Raw genomic sequence first — 20,829 nt, 5'->3', positions numbered from 1 at the left:
CACGCTCATGTAAACATCCGGGTTGAATATTCTGTCTGCTCAACAGTCGTCTAATGCATTTCTTTCTGTGATAGAATTTTTCTTGCTTTTGATAGATTGGACATCCAAGAAGGACCAAACATCATTAGTAACTACTCCCAATCATGGAAGAAGATAAAAAAAGGGAATATTCAAAACTGTAAGGAGAATGGCTATCCTAGTTCGAGGCATTTAATCAATCATCCCAAATTTTATGCCAGAAAAGTAAATATGGTTGCAGAAATCCCTCTAAGTAATCCTTGAAAATCTATGTTTTATTGATTTTTTCCCCTCCATTTTGTTTCTTCAAAGTAATAACATATCACGTATTTAGCAAACTATTGACTGAAAGTTGACTATGAAATTCCAAAAAATCGTCCAAAACATTCTCAAAATTCCATCTACATGAATTGAATTGAATTGTGTTCTTCTTGTGCTGCAGTCTTGGAGAAGATGTGAATGAGTAGTCTCCATCTTAGGAGATTCTTCGTCATGGTTCTTCCCTTTATGCATCTCTTAAGCTACTTAGTGTTTTGAGCTTCCGGCCCCAATTCCATTTCTATGACTTACTGAATTGGGTTTCCTCATCATGTTGTCTTTGGCCAGCATCTTCAGCAACATCAAGAGGGTGTTGATTTTCATCTTTGTCACCTCTGCAATCAGATCAACAAACACTCTTAAAACCTATTAGATATATCGAAGTACCGCTTTTGAGAAGCATCAACTTAAAGCTACTACAATAGGCACTTTTTGGTCCTTGTAAATGCAATCTTTTCAAAAACTATGTACAAGGATTCAGCACGCAAAGAATTTGAATCTCTACTCAAACAAATACCATGAACCAATTAAATATTGGGTAAGATCAACTTATACCGGTATAGGAATAATAAGTCTTATACCAAATCTTAACCATTGATTTTCATGCATCTAACGGTTGTAATTTATGGAGAATTAATAATTAATTAATGAGTATAATCCAATAAATTATAACCGTTAGATGCATGAAAATCAATGGTTAAGATTTGATGTAATACTTATTATTCTTATACCAGTGTAAATTGATCCTATTCCATGAAATATAGATTGAAGAAAATGGCTAAGCTAAAATTCATGAGCACAGCACATTAAGAAAATTTCTTAAGCGGAATGAGTTGCAATCATTCATTTTCTGAAAATCCTGACTGAACCTGCCTACAGAAAGAGTAATTTTATGCTTATAAAGTGCGGAATTACATACCCAGAGTAGATAATAAGCCCAACAACTACAGCGCCAAAGGCCACAAAGTACATCCAATCAACCTGTGCAGGAAAAGTAACTCTAGAAATGTTAAGCACACTCCACATGTTACTCACATCTGAGTGGAAAAAAATAAAGACAACAGAGGTTGCTCTCAGACCTTCTCATGGTATGCAAAAATGCGAATTAAGACAGCCCACATGTCAGATGTCAACAGAGATAGATTTAGCATTGTAGAACCATTGATCTGTGACAAAAGAACAGAGAATATTTTAAAACACTAGTTCCCTGTGAAACCCCAGACATTTCTCACAATTCTCCATTTGGTAGGCTAAATCTAAATCTAAGCCCCTTTGCTGTCACCAGTCAGAAAAGTATTGGCCATAATATAAGCATGAATTCTCCAATAGTATTTAAACAAGATTTTCAAGCAACTTCATGAGTGAATTTTTGTTCAGTGCTACCCTAATTATAAAATAATTTGATCCAAGAAATATATATTAGGGTAAATAATAATAATAGAATAATATAATACTAATAATGATCAATACTACAGTTGTCGATCTATTATTACTTCTATTTTGTGTCATCATTTTCTTTCAGTCATGATAACAGAGATAATTTCAAATTACAATATCAGCAGAATCGTTATAGTTTGAATCCACACCTTAAGTTGGACAGGGACTAAAGAGTAAAACATGAACATAGCCACTGCAAATCCAACAAAAGGAAGCGCCTGAAATCAACATTGAAAGAAATGGATATAAATAACATAAATAATTATAATTCCAGTTCTGCATCATGCTAATTGGCATGTTGCTAAAACATAAACAACTCGATATACAAAATAGATATTATTAAGGGGGTATAGTAAATAGTAAAAGGCAAAAAACAGAGAAAAATCTACAATCATTAGGCACGGGCCAGTATGCAGTTGTGGGTGGGGTTGAAGGGTACTAGGCAGGTAATCAATACATATTTTTTCTGAGAAAGAAAAGGAAGAATTCTAAACAAAGAAGGTTTTATAGAACCCAACTTCATTAAATTCACAATTCTACGCAACACAACACAACACATCGAAGCAAAACATCCAGGAATACCAGATGGATTTCTTTAATAGATTTTATGTGACAACTATAATGTGTTCATTACTTAATTTCTTTATGTTCTAAACCTTAAAGATTTACCCCTATCCCTAGAGAAAGGGCACATCACTATGGCTACATGTAGATTCCAAACAATCCTCTCCTAAAGACCAAATTCATTATTCCAATCCATGATTGAAAATAGAAGACAACCCTGGATTTTATGGTTCCTCCAAATGAAAAGAGAAAGACAATAATTATGTAGTTAATCAAATAATTATGTACATATGATAATTCCACTTACAGCCTTGATGAGATACTAGACAAAGTGGAATTCTGTCAATTACTCAATAATAGTTTGTGTGAGAGAGAGAAGAGAGAGCTTACCGCCCCAGCCGACCAGTGAATAGATTTGAGCTCATTGCGCTCAAGTATGCTTCTGTAATGAACATTAAGGCCAAAACATGAAAAAGAGAACTAACAATGTACGGAGTGCAACAAATGCACGTCTTTTTCCAAAGATTTTACCCTTTCTTTAAGTCAAAGGGAAATTTTGAAACCAAAATCACCATTTTACCCTCTGGCAAACAGATAAAATTATCTTTATCTCATCTCAATATTAGAAAACAGTTAACTTACAAACAAAAATTGCCTTTTTAGTCCATATGTGACAAACTACTCAATCTATTTTGACAGTTCATAGTTAATTCCAAAATTAAAATTGTAAGAGAAATATAAAACCATTGGGTTGAAATTGTATTTTACATGGTATCAAAGCTTTTGTAATCAAGTGGTCACAAATTTGATCATCATCGTCCCCATTCAATTTATAAAAATTATGGAATTTCTTAGTACATGTAGATGAGTCTGTACATTATCCACCCTCCAAGCCCAATAGGCTTTTGTGTGAAGAGGTGTTTTAGAAAAATATAAAACCATTAATATGTCATTCACCTAACAACTTAACATTTTGAGTTTAAATTGTGCTTTATAAAATTCTTAATGCAATATGATTATGATATAGCTTGATTTGTTTAACCACTGAGCAAAACAATATTTGAATATGGCTTAAAGATTGTATTTAGACACTTCAGCTATGCAACGGGATGAAGATGTAATGAAAGACTAAATAAATAGGAATATAGATAATAAATGCTGGAAAGAAAGTTTGATTACTAGAAAGTGCCACCAAATGGATTCCTCAGTGGAAATTTCACAAAAGTTTGAAGATATAGAATGCCTGATTTAAAGTAAGCTAAGAAAATATTATTCAATTGAAGGACCTTAGTCTACTCTTCATAATAACATAAATTTCAAGGATACATTTGAATGGCACTGACAATGCCACCAAAGAGACCCAACATTGCCATCAGCTCAACTCTATCAGCATTTTTCACTAGAAACTCCTGTAATTGGAAAGAAATAACAATAACAAAAGAGATTACAATTTACACATAAGGAAATACTAATATGCACTGCTGAGTGTGAATGAATCATGTGGGAGCATCTCAATTAGCCCAAATGAAACATATTCTTATTTTGCCGTGAGCCCGGATTCAAGCTACGCTTGACTTGAAGGTTTGGATCAATCAACTAAATAAGTTTTCAACAGGAGTATATACACATTGTAAATTGCAAATAGCAATATGTTTCAAAATGTATTAAAAGCAGAAGTGCAATCAGCTTACCTCACTGACATTGCTGATAGCATACAATGTAGCACCAGCAATGACAAGAATGTCCCCTGTACGAGGATTACTTCCACCTATAGCAGGTGTATATAACATCAGACAACTACCATAAAGAGAAAGATATAGGTTACTAATGAAAAATGATAGGATTAAAATGTATATAGGCAAATGAATTTGAATAAAATAGATGATGAATGCACACACTCTAGCTCTCGAAATGTTCTAGTGTGAAAGCATATATGTGCTTACGTATACCACAATATAGATGTCAATATCAAGTACAAAATAAGCCACCTACCTGCTCGGTCGCCTGCATGGACATCTGAAAATACAACCAGGACAAGGCCAGCAACACAAACAACTACGCCAGTTATCTTTTTGAATCTATATTTTGTTTTCAAGAAAATCCACGTAAGAACCATGACACATGGAATGGACCAGCAGTCAAGCAGCATCACGCTAGTTAATGATGTATACTGATACGCCTTCACAACTGTTCATTAGATGAGAATTAGCTTGCAAATCATCAAAAGTAATATCATCCAACTCGTGACTTGCTTCATTAGATTATATACAAAATGGTCCAAACAGTAAGTGTTTAGAAAGAAAAGATTAAAGCTATACTTCAGGATTCTAGATTTGGCAAATAAATTTGGGACCATAGGTTCCTCATCAAATTTTAATTCTTCTCTTACCAGCTGTTGCTTGAGCAGATTGCATACAAACATATTAATTTCAACAGTGCTCTCCATGTAATACTATATCTCTGTCATTGGAAACACTTACCAAGAAAATTTGCTTCAACATCAACCAATCCAAGAAGTATGTAATAATACCATTTTGCCTGCATCAGTACCATTCAGAATTTAATGACATTATCTTCAAAATGTTCAATGCTGAAATGAAAAGAGAGGATAAGGAGCAGATCATTTATCTTTTAAACGCAGCACAAGATACTTAGGTGTTAATTCTTTTTTACTATTTAGGAAGTTAATGAATATCACATCTCATGCAAAAAGAAAAACCAAATGTCAGACGAGTGTGATAGTTTGTATGTACACTGCCAGTTTCCCAAGAATACTGTCAAAATTTGTAGATTGGCGTGATTATGCTAAATAGATGGAACATATGAACATTGACTTAAGATATCATTCATCCACAATATACTTTTAGGAAACAGAAATACTTGGAGCATCTATGTAGACATCTACGATGCCATTATTCCCCAACATTTCTTTTTAGGGTAATGCTATATAAACAATGCTTTACACAAACAATAGCCACTCACTTCTATTTCTGCACCATTAGATTTACCTCTGGATCTATACAGTGCCACATCGACACTTCTCTATACAAATTCGGAAGGAACCCAATGGCTCCGCACATTCGTTGTCACTTTTTGTCCCCTTCAAGTGTTGTTCATATAGCATTATCCTTTTTTTTTTAATTAACAGAGTAACAGAAAGAAAAGTATAATCATAGAACATGCCACTAATATCAAGCCCTGCTATACACAATGTTCATCATATTAGTTATTGAATGAAAAGAACCGGTATAAAGTAACAGGAGGTAAACATACACAGATCATAAAATAAAATATATTGAATATTCTTTCCTTCAATCTCTCACTCAAACTAAACAAAAAATAAAATGAATTTTGGAAAATTAATTGTCTAGGGAGCTACATCATGTTTTTGCAAATAAATCAAAGCCTATTGACAATATGTGTAACAAAGAACATGAAATAATCAAGCATAGTGCATAACCTTGAGTGCTTGCCTTCTGTATAGAACAATACTCCCATAGATAATTGCCAAGAACACATAGTTTAAAAACGACTGCGAAGTCGGTGCATCAATTCCTAAAATAGTAGAAGACAAGGGCAAAATTTGTAAAAGGCCTTAAAAAAAAGGCATAAAATCAACTTACGTAGAGAGTGGACCAATAAAGAGAAGTAAGGAAGAACAGAACATGTTATTATGAAATTTAGTAGGCAAAAACTATGAATCAAAAGCCACGTCATCAAGACCAACAATACAATATTCAATAACCAATAACAACAACAACAATCATGATAAAGATGCTAGAAAGGAATGGAAGTTTCAGCAGGAGGGTAAAATAACGAAGCTAGCAAAATATCATCATTTAATTTATATAGTTAGATTAGATACACAATTAAAATTTATGCAAAAAGTAGAAAAGAGACTATTAAAAGCATGTACAAATTGGGTATTGAATCATCATCCCAATATGGGTATGTGTAGGGAAAGATGCAGGGAAACCTTTTTTAGCTAATTGAGAAGACGTGAAGCCTGTGGAAGTGATCAGAAGAGAAAGAAACTGTCCCAAACCGAGACCTATTAACGTGTTTCTGCTGCAAAATTGGTCCCATCTGAACATCTTTTTCCCAGAAGCAGTCCCAATATTAAAAATTGCAAATTTGCAAACACCCGTTTGCATAAACTAAGTTAATTAGCATTTAAGGGCTGAAACTGAAATTGGTGAAAAAGTACAAGACAGTAGCGTAAGACCCATAGGCTTCAGCAGAGTGTGTTTCGGTGAAAGAGGATGAAAATCAGGAACAGCATCATATTTTCGGATGTGACTGTTTCACTTTCGATCTGACTGTTACTGATGGGACCCACCTTCTACATTAGATTATTTAGGAACAGATCCTATCGTCAAAAAAAAATTCAGTACTCAATACTCAAAAGTCAAAGTGAAGTTTATGTTCTCTCTCATCATGCATGCGAGCTTATCTAAATTAACTGTGAAATAGATAAAATATTAAAGAAATTGATAACCATTAGTTTTAATTTGTTTATGGATAGGTAAATTATCTTAAGTGAGGGTTATCTCACATGAAAAAAATTCATTTCCTAATTCTTTTCAGCCAACATTTATTGTTAATGACGAAACTTTTCTAAAAGCGGTCTCCCTCAATATGTATATATGTATATCATAGACAACCGTTTATAATTTATAATTTTTTTATGTATGTATAGTTTTTTAATTAAGTTATAACTTCATTAATTTTGATAAAGTTTAGAATTTTTTTAAAATATAATGTAAGTTACACATTTGTTTTTGTTTTTTTGGTGAACTAAGTTACACATTTTAAATTATAAATAAGAAGGTGAAAGGAAAAAAGGCATGATAGCGTTAAAGAAATAAAGAAGAAAGAGACCAAAAAATTGAAACTTTCACATTAAAAGTTTACATGTGGGTTTTATTAATCTCATATTAAAGGAGATAAGTTATCTTATGTTATAGAGACAAATTTGTGAGCTCCATCACCTGAAAAATAAAATAAAATATTTTCGTCTCAAAACAACGTCGTTTTGGACTCTATGTAAATAAGTTATCTACATTGACTGTCGTTTTGGGAGCGAATGTAGATAACTTATCTATATTCACTTCAGAAACATTAAAGCCATATATATATATGTGTGTGTGTGGGTTCGCTTTTTCTGCATTTGCTGTAGATAAGTTATCTGCAGTAAGCCAATACGACGTCGTTTTGGGACAGAAATCGTGGTGTTTTTATAATTTAAATTTATTTTAGGGTTATAATAGTCTTTATATTTATACTTTTTTAAGATTTCAATACTAAAACGACGTCGTTTTGAGAATAAATGCAGATAACTTCTCGGCATTAAATGTGAAAATATTTTTCCATATATATATATATATATATATATTAGCTTTGTAAGAAATAAATTTTATAATTTTTTGTCTTTTCTTTTTTCTTTTTCCATTATTTTGTTATGTCTTTCACTTTTTTTCCCTTCGTGATTTGTGCATAACTTCTATTTTAATTTTTTTATTTATCTCGACAATCTTTTCATCTAAATTAACACATTTTTATATGAGTCGAACATAGTTTTATTTGAGTTGATATTTTTTTACTAGCGTCTATAATTTTTTTTTCTGTGTCTAAATTGGCGAACTTTTTCTTAAAATTTATGGGAATGTATTGAATTAAGATTTTAAAACTTTTAAAATTTATAAAAAAAAATTTAATTTTTTTTTCCCATGGCGAACCATATCCAACTTCAAGAATTTGTCACAAATCCAGCGCATCCCTTGTTTTTACATCCAAACAAAAGTCTTCACATGTGCTTGTGACGCCTCCATTGAATGGACGAAATTATCACGTTTCGATGTCAATGGCCTTCCTTTTCAAAGAATAAGCTTGGCTTACCACCAATAAAGTCCAGCACAGTTGGTAGATAGCTGAGTTCCTTAAACATGTTGACAGAGGTTCGATTCCTGACAATACATATAGAAAATGTTTTGTTGGGAGAGGTTTACTCACTTAATGTGATATCTCCTCCCTCAAAAAGATTAGTCTTCGACTATCGATCGGAGGATACCTTGAAAAAACTAATAAAAAATAAGCTTCGCTTTATCAATAGAAACGTTGAAGTTACAAAACCTGAGGATCCAACGTACCAAGGTTGGGAGTGCTGCAACACAATAGTCATCAGTTGGATACATAGATCCATCACTCAAACCATTGCTCAATCAATTTTATGGATTGAGAATGCATCTGATGTTTAGCGCGATCTAATAGATTGATTTTCTCAGTCAGATGTATTTCACAACTCCGACTTGCAAGACGGCATGTATAGGTTGCATCAAAGGGAGAAATCAGTTAGTGAATATTTTCACACAACTTAAAACCATGTCGAATTAGCTTGAGAATCTCAAGCCTATTCATACACCTGCCACTCCTTGTGTATGTGGAGCTACATGTCTTGCATTCTGGTGTGATTGGTTGGCACTGGAACCTTGACTTCATTCAACAGGTAATTTGTATCAGCAACTTTATCACTAACTGGGCTTTCATCAACATTTGGGTCTGTATTATTAATTGGGTTTGTATTATCTTGGACTACATCATGTAACACTTAACAATGTTGAGTGCTATATGATTTGTTTTATGCTTATATTGTAGGAAAATAAATCTTGCTTTATTTATGTCGCCTACTTTTATTTAATTCATCATTTATATTTTATCATATTAGTGATATAGGGCATGTTTGGTACATATATAGTATAGGATAAGGCTTGATAGTATAAGACCTGATTGTATAAGACCTGATTGAATTTTAATATTATTCCGCGTTTGGCACGGTATTGTATAAAATAATATATTGTATAAGATAATATCATCTAGTATTTGGTAATACACTGTATAATACTATATATGATAAAAATAAATATTTTTAATAAAAATATCTTTTAATAAAGAATTTATATTATTCTTCAAAAAATGTCATATGATATAAATTTTTATAAAAAATCATTGATTAGTGTGTCCAAAATATAAATTAATTTTTATAAAAATAAAAATATTCAATATTTTAAAAATTAATATATTGAAAAATTAATTTTTATTTTAATAGATTAATATTAAAATAATATATTAATTTTTGAGAATTATATTGATAAACGATGTTAATACATCAATCTCTTATCAGGCCTTATTTCTCACCTTTAGGCCGAATTAAGTTATACATCGTTTTGATGTATTAAGATATTATGCTGTATAAGCTTATACTATACGAAGGTCACACCAAACAACTGAAAATATCATAAATATATAAATAAGCTTCTATTATCATACCTTATACATATGATAGTCGCTAATCCATCATGTCATGTCTTTTGCAGATGTGACGCTACCGATGTACATATACTTAATGAAATGCATCAAAATATTCGCCTTGAAGGAGCTGTTATCATTAGAGATCATATAGATGTACTTGTCAAAGTAAAGAGCGTATTAAATCAAATGGGTTGGCATGGAAAAATTATTCCACGATGAGAATGAATTTCTATTTTTATTTTTTAACATGAGAATGAGCTTTTTCACCAGCAAATGGTTCTCTGTACATCTGTGATACCTGCATCTGTCATTCAGAATTTGACATTTGAATTAAAAACATATTTTCTTCTATTTTCTGTATGGATATCACAGTTGATGCTCCATTTTTATTGGTCCGTCACACTAAATGCAATGTGCGACGGATGTACCATAAATATTTCTCAAATGGTGTTAAAAGTTCTAACTCATTCTATTCATAGACAATTATTGACCAAAAAATTTATCATTTTTTATGAGTAATCGAAGATTACTAATTTTCTTAATTTTTTTTTATACACAACAAGAATTTTCCAAACTTCAATGTCACCACTTCAAAGGAGAAAAGGCATATCTTTAGCTGCGTTTGTTAAATGGATAAATTTTAGATTCTTGAAAAACTAATAACGGGAATCCTATATACTAGGGGTGTAAATGAGCTGGGCTGGGCTGAGCTTTGACCTTCATGGCCCAAGCCTACGTAACAAAAAATTTAGTCTCTCTGGCCTACTAGCCTATCAAAGGCTTTATTTGTAGGCCAAGTCTGGCCTATTTTTAAAAATAAGAAAGTCTGCCATGGCCTACAGGCCTTGTAGGCCTACTACTGTAGATACTAAGCAAAGAAAATAATTGTAGCAAAGAAAGTTTCATTCATGAATGTACTAGTACTTCTCATAAGAAAAAAAATAACAAACAAGAAAGAGTCAACATAATACCCCAGCTTTAGAATGTATATCATAGAGGAATAGAGTCAAAGAAATGGAGAAAATAAGAAAAATACAATTATTGGGTGCTGAAATAAAGTCTGCAAAAGAATGTCATTCATCTAAAAATTAGGGTTGGTATTAGTATTTTGCCATGCCACATAAAATAAATAATTTTATTATTTTATTTTTAAAAAATTAAATAGGCCAGCCTACAAGGCTTTGGGCCAGGGTTGACAAAATTGGCATATGGCCTATTTGTTAAAAAAAAAATTTTAAACGCCTGAACTTACTCTACTTTTTCTGAAAGGTCGGGCCAAGCTATGTTTAATGTAGGCCGGACTGTAGGCTGGGCTGGGTCAGCCTGACGCATTTATACCCCTACTATATACCCACGTTTAGTATAAAAATTGTAAAAAATTTCATGAAAAAATCAAATTCCCAAGATTCGAAATAGTGAAGCAAAATCCCAAATTAAAATACCATCGGGTGGGTATTATTTTCGGATTCCCACCATGTGGGAATATTTTCCATATTTTTGGGGACAAATTTATCCTCTCTTCCATCTAAGCACTCAACTCCAAACCAATTACACGGGTCAGAAGATGCTTCATCATCAATCCAATTTGACAAAGCACCAAAAGGTTCACTCGTTATTCTCTGCTTCAACTTCAAAATAGCGTTACCTGCATAGAGAAATCATTTATCAGCATCTTCCAAGGTACATCCACAATAAATACTAGGAGAGCGCAAGATACCACAAACTCAAAATTTAACTACCTTCTTCATTTCAAGAACTGCACAAACCCAGGTTCTGAAACAACAAGCACACCGTTACAAAATGCAAAGCCCACAAAGATCCCTTGGCCGATGGAGCTTCCTGTTCTTGCTCATTCTTCTTGTTTATCAACGTGAAACTCGGACAAAAAATGCACAACCCAACCCACCCAAGTCCTTTTTTTTTTCTTCAAGAGACGAACTTTGAATAGAGCTTAATCCTAACGAAACAAACTTCAAATTAACATATTGAAAAAAGAAAATGACAACTTGAAAAAAAAATGAAGTGGAACGAGCAAAAGAGGTGTTCTCTAAACTATGTCCTGACATTTGCAAATGAATATGAATGTATTTTAGTTAAAGCAATTTGGTTTATAATTTCATTGAATTAATTTTGAACTAATTGATAAAGGAATTAATCTAAATCTCGGAACTGTCGTATTGTTTTAAAATATTAGTTATTTAAATAAACTTATTTTTTTTGTTACTTTGAAAATAAAAATTTATTTAATTTTTTTATTAATTTTATCTTGACTTTTGGTATCTTCATCAACTAATTCAACCCAATCAAAATAAAAAAAAGGCTGAAATTCAAACAAAAAATAATAATTAGATTTAATCAATTTTTGGATCTAAGGGGGTGTATTGGATTGAGATTTTAAAGGATTTTAATGGATTATTTTTGGACAAAAAAATCCATTGGTATTCAATTAGGATTTTAATGGTTTGAAAAAAATCACATGATATTCGATTAGGATTTTAAAAGATTATTTTAGAATTCGTCCAAATTCATTGGTATTCAATCAATATTTTAAACAATGAAAAATAATCTTGTGATATTCAAAAATCTAACGATTTTAATAGATTTTTTATTGGTGTGAATTTCATGAGACTTTTTAATAAGAAATATAAATAGATGCCACTTTCACAATCTCACCCTAACCCCTAAGATTTCTTGAGATTTCTCTATCGTAGTGTTTTTTTCTTCCTTTGGCAAGTTGACCCGCCCAAAATCGAGTTCCACCATGGGATCTTTGTCAAAACTCAAAAATAGCAATAGCATATTTTTGAGAGATTCTTATCACAAACAGCTCATAAACAACAAACCGAGATTTTAATATAATTTATCTCAAAAATAGCATATTTTTACCCATTTTTAGAAATTGTGGAAGTTTAAAAAATGATTTTTCGAGCTATGGATCGCGATTTTTCTTGGCACAAAAAATGTGTGATTTTTATATTAAAAACAACATAAAACAGTGAGAAAATAACATGAGAACTAAAACCATCAAACCAATTTTCGTTTTATGTAACACCCGGCCACTTGCAAGAATCAATGACTGTCCCACACACTAACACGAGACTTTTCAATGTGCTTTGTCCTCACTCGCACACTTCCCGGGAAAACTTCCCAGGAGGTCACCCATCCCAGAATTGCTCCAAGTCAAGCACGCTTAATTGTGGAGTTCTTCCGATCCGGGCTACAGAAAAGTAGATGCATCTTGTTCCTATAGGTAGTACCAATTAATTCTTATAAGTCATTCCTAACTGTACCGTCCCATACCAGCACAGTCTCTGGAATCCCTCTCTTTCGGGTGTTGATTCAATTCATTCATGAACCCCCAAGCTACAAGATTTGGCATGAGCCGCTCATTGTCCGTACTCTTTCGCACCGGCGATCACTCCCTGCCCTTGCCAGCTGTTGGGATGTTACATGCCCACCACGCTACCGCTGCGCCACTCTGAGTCATATAAGTCTATACATTTTATGGTCAGTAAAGAAGAAAAGTTACGAAGAGGAGAAATTACAGAGAGAGGAGAGTATACGAAAAAAAAAAAAAAAAAGGAGAAGACGAAGGCATAATAGAGAAAAGGTAGTATTGAGAGAGTAAAACTTTCTCTTTATTTTCTTCCTTTTAGTTTTATTTTATTTATTTATTTTTAGAAAATTGTAATGTTGTTATTCTGCCAAAATATTATTTTTATTTCTTTTCTTATTGAATATTATTTGCATCTATATTCTTACCTTAATCTTTCTTTTAATTCTGTTTTAACTCTTATGTTATTAGGATATTCATTAAATTTTAAATTTTCCTTAGTAGTAAGATTTAACAAATTATTTGGTACCAAATAAATAATAAAAGGATGTGTAAATTTTAACTGTTTGTTACTACTGTGAACTGACCCTCAAAAGTTTGGGATCAGATAGTTAGGATAAGGGACGCCTTATCATGGCTTGAGCTCCGCCATATCATAATTGTTCACAAGTAGGAGACCCACAAAATTAGAAATTAAATTGGCTTCAGTTAAATATTACATTATTTATTGTTATTATTATTTCAGTTATAAACTAACTTGGGAGATTGATATTTTCCATTATTATGGCTGAAATGGTTATAGTTCAAACATCTCAATATTACTGAGAATTATCTCACAGTGTGTTTATTTTATGCTAACCTTTCCAGAAAATCATCATGCCTAACCTATCTTTTTCTGGAGAAGGATGGACTGTGAATGTTTATTTTTATGACGATCGTTGGGAATTTTACATAACAGTTGGAAACCAAGGAGCAGCAGCTATAGTTCATGCAGACAGTGTGGAGTCCTATACCTATAGGCTAGACTAGATTGAGAAGTATGTAATGAATAAACAGTGTAACCTGATGTAGTAGGAGTGTAATATATGTGTGGAACCGATGTAAAATATTTGGAATGTAAGATATTTGTACTAACTTACATCCATGTGTAATAAATGAAGGATGTTAGTATTTCCGGTTAATCTTTCTAGATTTATTTTCTCATTTATTTTGGTTATTTATTATTATTTCTAAATATAATTGTTTACTAAGAGGATGTTACATTTTATGGTATCAGAGCAACGGTTCAGATAAATAAAAGACCTAAACTATTATAGTTGCTTGGTACTTTGTCATAGATCATGCATATTTTGAGTTATTTTAATGAGCCTGATCAACTTACTATCATAAAACAATATATGTAGATCTATGGCAGGTACAATGCAAGTATCTTCTTCAACTTCTGAACCAGAAATTAACCCAGTAACGGATGCGTTTACACGAGTGGCAGAAGCTCTTAGAGAACAAACGGTGACTAATCAGCAAATTATTCAGGAGTTGAGGGAGGATCGTGTGATCCGAAATCACACCCATAACTCTGAAAGTGAGAATGGACCTAGAACCGTAGATACTAGGGAGGACTTAATTCTGATTATAAAGGACTCACTGAATTTCGTAAGCATAAACCTTCCACTTTTCGTGGAGACTATAACCCTGAGGCAGCCATGGAATGGGTGAAAGAACTTGAGAAAATATTCCTAGTAATGGACTGTCCTAATACTCATCGTGTAAATTTTGCCACATACTTGTTGATTGGAGAAACAGAGCATTGGTGGACAAATACCAAAAGATATTTCCAAAGCCAAGGAACAGAGATTACTTGAACAATCTTTAAAGATGCCTTTTTAGAAAAATATTTTCCTCAGAGTATAAGAAACAGAAAAGAAATAGAATTTCTTGAATTGAAACAAGGGAACATGACTCTTGGAGAATATGTGGCAAAATTTGAGGAATTATCCAGATATTCTAATTGTATACAAAATCAACCTAATGAAGAATGGCTGACAACTAAATTTGAATATGGACTAAAACCTGAAATAAAAAGTATGATAATAGGACATCAAATCAGGAATTGCTCATCATTAATAAATAGGTGCAAAGACATTGAAGCAAGCATGAAGGAAGCTGAGGAGGGAAGAGAAAAAGACAGAGTTTCAAGCCGGAGAAAGAACGATGACAACAACAAAGGGAGATTTTCACAGGCACAAAACTCAGGGAATAACTTTGTTAACAACAGAGGAAGGAAGAATATAGGACAGATGAATTCTCAGATTCAGGTATGTCCAAAATGCAAAAAGAATCATGCTGGAGAATGCCTAGCAGGAAGAGGTGTATGCTTTAAGTGTGGAAAGCCTGGACATATGCTGAGGCAGTGTCCTCAGAATCAAGGTCAGAATTTATCAACTCAACCTGCAACCAGAGGAAGAGTTTTCACTCTTAGTGGTCAGGAAGCGGCTCAAACTTCAAATTTGGTTCAAGGTACTGGTCTAATACAAGATTCTCTTATAACTGTACTGTTTGATTCTGGGGCTACTCATTCTTTCATATCTTTATCTTCTACTCAAAAGTTAAAGTTACCAATATCAATTCTATCCTCTTATCTTGAAATCTTTCTTCCTACTGGAGAGAAAATTACCACATTTAAAGTCTGTAAAAATTGCTCCTTATGCTCTTCTTTATTCCTAGAATATATTAAAATATCATCTATAAACACCACTACAAATTGATTTAGGTAAGGTCTAAAAATTCTATTCATATAATCCATAAATACTGCTGGAGCATTTGTCAATCCGAAAGGCATTACCAGATATTCATAATGTCCATACCTAGTTCTAAAGGCTGTTTTTCGAATATCTTCAGTCTTAATTCTAATCTGGTGATATCCTGACCTCAAATCTATTTTAGAAAATATTGTGGCTCCTCTCAGATCTATTATTATACTTATACATTAATAGAAGAAAAGTATTAATTTAGTGTTTCCAGTTAATCTTTCTAGATTTATTTTCTCATTTATTTTGGTTATTTATTATTATTTCTAAATATAATTATTTACTAAGAGGATGTTACATTTTATGGTATCAAAATATGCATAATAGAGAAAAGTTGATAATAGTGAAATAAAAATATGAATCATGCAGAAAAGTATGTAATAAATGAATCAATTTATTCATTTGGAAAACTCTATACATTGGATGGCTCTGATACCATAAAATGTAACATCCTCTTAGTAAATAATTATATTTAGAAATAATAATAAATAACCAAAATAAATGAGAAAATAAATCTAGAAAGATTAACTGAAAACACTAACATCCTTCATTTATTACACATGGATGTAAGTTAGTACAAATATCTTACATTCCAAATATTTTACATCGGTTCCACACATATATTACACTCCTACTACATCAGGTTACACTGTTTATTCATTACATACTTCTCAATCTAATCTAGCCTATAGGTATAGGACTCCACAGTGTCTGCATGAAATATAGCTGCTGCTCCTTGGTTTCCAACTGTTATGTAAAATTCCCAACGATCGTCATAAAAATAAACATTCACAGTCCATCCTTCTCCAGAAAAAGATAGGTTAGGCATGATGATTTTCTGGAAAGGTTAGCATAAAATAAACACACTGTGAGATAATTCTCAGTAATATTGAGATGTTTGAACTATAACCATTCCAACCATAATAATGAAAAATACCAATCTCCCAAGTTAGTTTATAACTGAAATAATAAAAACAGTAAATAATGTAATATTTAACTGAAGCCAATTTAATTCCCAATTTTGTGGGTCTCCTAGTTGTGAAAAAAATTATGATATGGCGGAACTCAAGCCATGATAAGGCGTCCCTTATCCTAACTATCTGATCCCAAACTTTTGAGGGTCAGTTCACAGTAGTAACAAACATAGTTAAAATTTACACATCCTTTTATTATTTATTTGGTACCAAATAATTTGTTAAATCTTACTACTAAGGAAAATTTAAAATTTAATGAATATCCTAGTAACATAAGAGTTAAAACAGAATTAAAAGAAAGATTAAGGTAAGAATATAGATGCAAATAATATTTAATAAGAGAAGAAATAAAAATAATATTTTGGCAGAGTAACAGCATTACAATTTTCTAAAAATAAATAAATAAAATAAAACTAAAAGGAAGAAAATAAAGAGAAAGTTTTACTCTCTCAATACTACCTTTTCTCTATTATGCCTTCGTCTTCTCCTTCTTTCTCTTTTTTTTTTTCGTATACTCTCCTCTCTGTAATTTCTCCTCTTCGTAACTTTTCTTCTTTACTGACCAAATGAAAATAACATTGGATGGCTACCTATATATATATATATATATATATATATCCATATTGCACGCTGAGTCATTAGATTCTCTCTTTTTCAATTTTTTTTATTTTTTTTAATTCTCTTACATCATTAACCTTGCATCAGGGAAGTTACATCATCTTTATTGAAAAAAGTTTGCAATTGTGGCTTGGAGGGGGTGTTCCACGTGGCTCCCTCCTTGCCATTTACTATTCTTTTTTTTATTTTTTAAATATACATTAATAAAAAATATTATACATAAGATATACAATTATTTTAACTTGTCTTAAACACTTTTATTTTATTATATTTCATTTTAGTTTATTTTATTTTTAAGATACATAAGATATAGTATACATTAAATATTATAATTCAAGAATAATATACACCTTAAAGTTATTTTAATTTAGTTTTAAATTGTTTGTGACCTAATAAAAATATTTGTTCTTAGTAGCTCATAGATTGTTCCAAAAATAATTAATTTATTATTATTATTATTATTATTATTATTTTATTTTATGTTATTTTATTTTTTTATTATTTACTTATTTATTTTATTCGATTATTACATTTCCCTTCTCCTAAATAAAAATTTTGCCCTCAAAATTTAGACATACCTTCAAAAAAATTTGGATAACTTTGTCGTAACTCTTCTTCTTTTTCCCATGTGACTTCGTGTGGTGAAAGTCCTTCCCAACGTACTTTTATTAACAGAATCACCCTATTTCTCAGTTGCTTTAAATTTTTGTCAAGGATTTGAGCTGGCCTGGTACTAATAGTCAGATTTTCTTTAACTTGTACTGAGTCTGTATTGAGAACGTGAGAAGGATCTGGAACATACTTTCTAAGTTGAGAAACATGAAAAACACTGTGGAGATTGGAAAGATGAGGTGGAAGAGCAAGTTGATAAGCAACTGGCCTTATTTTCTGGAGTATTTGAAACGGACCAATATATCTAGGACTCAATTTTCTAATTTTGAGGGTTCTGCCTACACCTGTGGTAGGAGAAAGTTTAAGAAAGACATGTTCTCCTTCTTCAAAAGACAAAGGTTTTCGCCTGTTATCAGCATAATTTTTCTGTCTGCTTTGTGCCTTTTCAAGGTTTTCTTTTATCATCTGAATTTGTCTCGAGGTTTCTTGGACTAATTCCGGACCCAATAACTGTTTTTCTCCTTTTTCATACCAACACACTGGAGATCTACACTTTCTTCCATAGAGTGCTTCATATGGAGCCATTCCAATACTAGAGTGGTAACTATTATTATAAGCAAACTCTATTAATGGCAGATATCTAACCCAACTACCTCCTTGTTCAAGGATGCAAGCTCTCAGCATATCCTCTAAAGTCTGAATGGTTCTCTCAGTTTGACCATCAGTCTGAGGATGATATGTTGTACTAAGTCTTAACTTAGTTCCAAAGGCTTGCTGTAAACATCCCCAAAATCTAGAAGTAAATCTAGGGTCTCTATCTGACACAATACTTAGAGGTACCCCATGAAGTTTGACAATTTCTTTTATATATAGTTGGGCTAACCTCTCAATAGAATATTGAGCCCTAATTGATAGAAAATGAGCAGATTTGGTTAATTGATCAATGATTACCCAAATTGTAACGTATCCCTCTTGGGTTTTTGGTAAACCCATCACAAAATCAGTGGCTACACTTTCCCACTTTCATTTTGGTATGTCTAATGGTTGAAGTAATCCTGAAGGCTATTGATGTTTGATTTTTACTTTTTGACAAGCTAGACATTTTGACACGTACTCAGCAATATCCTTTTTCATTCCTGGCCACCAAAATAACCTTTTTAAATCCTGATACATTTTGGTGGAGCCAGGGTGAATTGTAAACTTACTGCTATGTGCCTCATTCAAAACTTCTTTCATTAATTCTTCCTTCTTAGGTACAACAATCCTTCCTTGAAATTTCACCAAATCATCCTCCCCTTTGGTAAATCCTTCATGTTTCAAAGATTTTTCTAAACTAGAATCTTCCTGTTGAGCTTTTCTAATTTTATCTATCAACTCATTATCTATTTTTATTTCACTAATATTTAAACTTCGAGGCAATACAGTCACAGATAATTTCATATCTCTAAATTTTTCCAACAACTCCATTTCTTTGACCATTAAATGTGACATGTGAAGAGATTTTCTGCTTAAAGCATCAGCTACCACATTAGCTTTTCCTGGATGGTATTTAAGTTCAAAATCATAGTCTTTCAAAAATTTCATCCACCTTCTTTGCCTCATATTCAATTCTTTTTGGTCAAATAAATATTTAAGACTCATATGATCACTAAAAATCTCAAACTTGACTCTATATAAATAATGCCTCCAAATTTTAAGGGCAAAAACTACTGCGGCTAATTCTAAATCATGAGTTGGGTAATTTTCCTCATATGGTCTCAATTGTCTTGATGCATAAGCTACAACTCTTCTTTCTTGCATTAAGACACATCCTAATCCCTTCTTAGATGCATCACTGTAAATTTCAAATTTTCCTAAAGGATCAGGGATTATTAAAATTGGTGCAGATGTTAATTTATTCTTCAAATCTTGAAAACAATCTTCACATTCTTGTGTCCAAACAAAAGGAACTCCTTTTCTAGTTAGCCTAGTTAAAGGTAACACTAGTTGTGAAAATCCCTTAATAAATCTTCTGTAATATCCTGCCAATCCTAGAAAACTCCTGATCTCAGTGATAGTCTTAGGTCTCTCCCAGTGTATTACAGCCTCAATTTTACTAGGATCAACTGTCACTCCTTCTTTTGAAATAACATGCCCTAAAAACTTAACTTCTTCCATCCAGAATTCACATTTTGAAAGTTTGGCATACAATTGCTTATCTTTCAAAATTTGTAATACTATTCTTAAATGCTCCTTATGCTCTTCTTTATTCCTAGAATATATTAAAATATCATCTATAAACACCACTACAAATTGATCTGGGTAAGGTCTAAAAATTCTATTCATATAATCCATAAATACTGCTGGAGCATTTGTCAATCCGAAAGGTATTACCAGATATTCATAATGTCCATACCTAGTTCTAAAGGCTGTTTTTGGAATATCTTCAGTCTTAATTCTAATCTGGTGATATACTGACCTCAAATCTATTTTAGAAAATATTGTGGCTCCTCTCAGTTGATCTAAAAGGTCATAATAGAGAAATAATAATGTATATTTAATACATATTTTTATTTCACTAATATTTAATACATTTTATGATATCAGAGCCATCCAATGTATAGACTTTTCTTCTGTATTATCCAAATTGATTCAAACCGTAGTGACCGAATCGAAAAATCGAATAAACCGAAAAATCAAGAAAATAAAAAAATGGCTGCAACAAAGATATTCGATGAAATCACTTTGGCAGAAACAGATACATGCAGGACATCACAACCTTCTGAGATCTCAAAAGAAAATCAAAATCAAAATAGTGCAATTAGTTTTTCAGAGCCAGCTTCAAGGCTTGCCTCTGTAG

General features: G+C 32.0%; 1 protein-coding gene and 1 pseudogene across 1 annotated transcript; one reads left to right on the top strand and one right to left on the bottom strand.

Moving 5' to 3' along the window:
* Window positions 1–282: 282 nt before the first annotated feature.
* LOC133304217 (uncharacterized) lies at window positions 283–6,636 on the bottom strand (annotated as a pseudogene).
* An 8,298-nt stretch (window positions 6,637–14,934) lies between these two features.
* On the top strand, window positions 14,935–15,744 carry LOC133304207 (uncharacterized). The gene has a single exon (XM_061504205.1). It carries the CDS (start codon window positions 14,935–14,937, stop codon window positions 15,742–15,744), a length of 810 nt encoding a protein of 269 aa, XP_061360189.1.
* Window positions 15,745–20,829: the final 5,085 nt, after the last annotated feature.

The sequence above is a fragment of the Gastrolobium bilobum genome, unplaced genomic scaffold, assembly GCF_033153095.1.
Source record: "Gastrolobium bilobum isolate Gb01-03AN ecotype WA unplaced genomic scaffold, APGP_CSIRO_Gbil_v1 utg11897, whole genome shotgun sequence".
NCBI lineage: Eukaryota > Viridiplantae > Streptophyta > Magnoliopsida > Fabales > Fabaceae > Gastrolobium > Gastrolobium bilobum.
The sequence above is the reverse complement of the archived record's forward strand: the minus strand, read 5'-3'. Positions and strand labels throughout refer to the sequence as shown.